A 4,395-nucleotide genomic window follows, 5' to 3' on the forward strand; every position below is an offset into this window, starting at 1 on the left:
TTAACATGGCCCACAATATCCACCAAGAGACCTGCGGCCATATCCGCCATATCCCCATAATCCCCCATAACCATAAAGGCCCGGGTAACCGCAGTGTCCCCCATAGCCCAACAATCCCCCATAACCGTAAAGACCTGGGTAACCAGAGTATCTCCCGTGGCCCAATAATCCCCCATGACCGTAATGGCCACCATAACCACCTAATCTCCCTAAACCATACAACCCTCCATAAAGGCCTCCATAGCTGTGCAATCCTCCCCAACCAAATGAGCCCCCCAAACCGGCTCCCACCACAGGTGCTCCTACGGCTGCTACTTCACTCTGCTGAGGGAAATTGCTGAGAATTGGTCCAGGGAGGGTCACAACAACCGGTGAGGGTCTGATCACCACATCAGAGTCAGGGCACTGCCTAACGCATGGCTCGTTGGAGCTGCCGGTAACTGGACTAGGTCGGGCCACCCCGCATTCTGGATACCACAGGCTGGAGACAGTCATCTTTTTGGGGTGGAGGAAAACCTGCAACACACAAGAGGATTGAAAGTAAAGAGAAGGTAGAAGTGCTGGTGGAAGAAAGGATTCAAAGCTCGGTTACAATGGTAGTGAGGTCAGCATGGGGCCCGAGAGAGAGAGGAGGAGTGGAGTTAGTCTCTTTGTATTTGTTCCTATTTGGTCTTTCTACCTCTCTTCTCCATTTGTCCACTTGCAGTAAGCGTCCCTCCCAACCGGTCCCTTTGAGCCCCTCTCTATGACTTTATCTGTAAAACACAGACTGGAATAAGAGCTACATGAAATTACATCATCTCAGGAGAAGCACCTTCAATGGGTATTTCTGTTCAGGAGAACATAGGAATTACTCAACCGGAGCACTCCACTTGTTAACTTTATCTGTCTCTTGTCTCCAGTACTGAGGCGTAACAGCTGGTACAGAATAAAGTAGAAGACTACTGAATTGGATCTTTCTGGACTAACCTGGGAAAGTTACTTCCAAATCCAGCTAAGTTAAAAATGGTTAAGGGACTTTCTAAAGTTACTGAAAAGATTTCAGTGCCCTAAATCTATTTCCAGTTAATAGGTAATATGTTTCCCAATTGTTCTTCAAGTCTCTCCTTTAGCTTTAGCTCATGAATCCGCCAGTGCCTGCAACTTACTAATGACACAAGATAGTTATGGAAGATCTCCGTGATCCCTGATAAAAATTACAGCGAGAACATGCAAGATTCCATCTTAAATGAAAAGAGGCCCTACTGTGATATCTCTGGGGTTAGAAAGAGATTGAGTGGAACTGGACTTACCCAGTTCACCGAGGAGATGAAGTCTGGAGAAGTGTTTAGAAGAGTGCTGAGTGGTGAGCACTTTTATACAGTTCCTAGGAGTGCCTGGAGTATCTGAGTTGCTGTTTGTGGAGGAGGTCCTCATTAGTTACCAAACAAATTTGATTGCCTTCATGAGTCCTCCTTTTGATGGAGCTGTTTTCCTCAGCATTGGTGATCAGTGAGTTAATCTCAGCCTCAGAGGGTGTGACATGCATATTGCAGTCTTCAGCTCTTTCATCTTAAAATACTTTAAGGCAACTTCATTCCAATGACTTTATTGGTGCTGCAGTGAAAATGAATGCCAAGGCGATTCTGGACAGCATCAATAGCCCAAGTGGGTGTCATGAAAGGAATCCAGTTTTGTCCTTTCAATTCATGCTGGTGGTGATTAGGGACATGAGGCAGTTCATTCTAAATTTGCTAGGAAGCAGGGAGCCATTTTTCTCCATTGTGTGGCCTTCAATCATGACCTGGTTAAGGGAATGACACTCGAGATCTTGGCCTCCATTTTGTGTAAAGTGACTGCACTGTGTGACTCAGTGCAGAGGTGTCTAATCCCCACAGCAATGGATTAATGTTATAAGAACACGACCCTTTTCGTGTGTGAAACACGAGGGAGTGTTTGTGAGGGGCTTTGAAATCTTGAGTTCTGAGGATACTGAAGAACTTCCCACTTAAACATCCTTACTCTGTCTGATGGGCCTAGAAAAAGAGGCAGGTTGAGGTGAAGGGCACCTGGGGTCAGTTGCAGAAACAGAAATACAAGCCAATACTTTTGACTTCTCCTTAGATTCGTTGTAACATGGCCTTCTTTATACATGAGGGTAATAAGGTCCAAAGGAATTACGTGTGTGTATATTTTAAGCTTGTTCATGTGCAGTGTAGGAATCAAAATCTCAGTATACAATTCAAGGTGGGAGAAATTTTGATAGAAGAGAATTTAATTCTGCTCAGGTGTAAATACTCACTGTCACGGAGTGTAGGGGGACACGGGGCCCTACACCCCTGGATTCCTGTGATTCACCATGACTCTCAGCCAGCCAGTAAAGCAGAAGGTTTATTTAGATGACAGGAACACAGTCCAAGACAGGTCTTGTGGGCACAGACAACAGGATCCTCCCCAGTTAGGTCCATCTTGGGGTCCCTAGGGCACCACAGCCCCACTGGGGAATCAGAGCCCTGTCTGCACTTCCCTCCTTTCCACAGCCACGTTCTGAAACACTCCCTCTCTCCTCCCAGTGTTTCCTCCCCCAGCCTCTGTTCAGCTTCCTGGGCAGAGGTGTCACCTGGCCTCTAACCCATTCCTGGGTTCTCATGTTACATGCTCAGGTCTCTTTCCTCAAGGCCAGTCTCCCATCCCGCAATGCAGACCGTCCTCCCAGGCCAACACCCCCCACTGAGCATTCACAGCCCACAGTAAGAACAGTCCCAGTTCATCACACTCACCACAGAGACAACTACAAATAAAGGGAGTTGAGGCACATTGCAAGACTCTCAATGACTGATCGTTGTTCACACTTAAATGAGAAGATGTTTCACCCAAAAGTTGACCTTGAAATCATGAAAACAAAATTTAAAAATTCCAGAATGAGCCTGTCTAAGAATTACTCTCAGGTTAGTGATGTATCTGGGAGCATCCAATAGGGTTCAGGAGATACAGGTTAGTGTTTGACATGAGTGGTCCCAACTAATGGGGTTTATTGTCTGCAGGGTGGTGGTGCAGGGAGCCGATGAAGCACTTGAGGCTCCTGTACAGGAAGGCCAAGGAAGTTGGTCTGGGAGGACTTATAGACTCATAGACTCATAGACTCATAGGTCAGAAGGGACCAATCTGATCATCTAGTCTGACCTCCTGCACAAGGCAGGCCACAGAACCCCACCCATCCAATTTTATAACAGCCCCTATCCCAGGATCGAGTTATTGAAATCTTCAAAATTGGTTTGAAGACCTCAAGCTGCAGAGAAACCACCAGCCAGACTTATTGTCCAACAGGCCAGTGATGCAGGAGGGACCACGGAGGAGCCCAGGCAGACAAAGAGGAGGTTGTTCTGAATGTTTACCCAGAGATCCAGGTTGTGGATGAATATTCTCTGGAGAGACTGATGCCATTGCAGGAACCATAACCCCCGGCTGGTTAGTTAAAACGGTGGCCAACCTCCCCACGCATATATTCCTCTCTCTTTGTGTGGCTAAATTTCCAGTATTAAGAACAAGAGGATTGCAGTAACATGAACTTATTTTTCATTGATGGAAATCGTGCAATCCATTGCTCTCTGTCTGTTTGTGTGGCGTGCATTGGTGAAGCCGCACCACTGTGGTTCCTGTGCTCATACCGAACCCTTCCAACATTCCTCCCATGTGTGCAGCCTCCTCTGCTGCACCCCGCAGTGACCAGAGTTACAACTCAACGTTTTTATTGACGTTCGAGGAACCACAGTGAAAGGGTCTGTGACTGGGCTTCTAACGCAGATTTCTGAAACAGCAAGTAAAAATCAGTCTGCCTCTATGTCTGTCCATTCATCTGTCCCCTGCCAAGCAGCAGGGATCCTGGGGCTGCGCAGCACAGGGGTGTGTGCGTGTGAGAGAGAGGATGTCCTAGTTGGGGCAGGGGGGAGTCCAAACAACTTAACCCGCTGTAAGGAAAAGGTAGTTTCAACATTGATTTTCTCCTCGGGAATCTCTGCCAAGTTAAAGTAGCTGTCTCTGCCGTCTCCTCCCAGAGAACCAGGCGACAAGCCAGACTGAGTGGTGATTTTTCTAAGAGCTTTTGCATCAGTCATCTTGACTTGAGATGTGAAAAGTGCCATGATGACTTTACTCTAAGGCTATCTCTGCACAAGTGACTGTCCGTGTACGGCTTTGTGCCTAAACCTCTGAAGCATTTGTCAATCGCTCCCCGTCTGACTTTCACCGGAATGTGCCTCCCTTGACCTCCATGGCAAACAGGTATAATTATAACATTCAGGGTGGGTTGCCTGATGCTTTCTCCGATCTAAGCATTTCAAAGTGCTTCACAAACGCTCATCAAGTGTTATACAGCCAATGAGATGAATGACTAAAGTAGTAATAATTTTGACTGGG

At 47.0% G+C, this 4,395-nt stretch overlaps 1 protein-coding gene across 1 annotated transcript; it reads right to left on the reverse strand.

The window, feature by feature from the left end:
- On the reverse strand, positions 1-495 carry LOC115644196 (claw keratin-like). Its single transcript, XM_030548314.1, has one exon. The coding sequence runs from the start codon at positions 493-495 to the stop codon at positions 1-3; it is 495 nt and encodes a 164-aa protein (XP_030404174.1).
- Positions 496-4,395: the final 3,900 nt, after the last annotated feature.

Source organism: Gopherus evgoodei, unplaced genomic scaffold (assembly GCF_007399415.2).
Source record: "Gopherus evgoodei ecotype Sinaloan lineage unplaced genomic scaffold, rGopEvg1_v1.p scaffold_95_arrow_ctg1, whole genome shotgun sequence".
Taxonomy (NCBI): Eukaryota; Metazoa; Chordata; order Testudines; family Testudinidae; genus Gopherus; species Gopherus evgoodei.

Bases quoted from the DNA above. Each gene is read 5' to 3' on its own strand.
- LOC115644196 (XM_030548314.1), bottom strand. From the start codon at position 495: ATGACTGTCTCCAGCCTGTGGTATCCAGAATGCGGGGTGGCCCGACCT.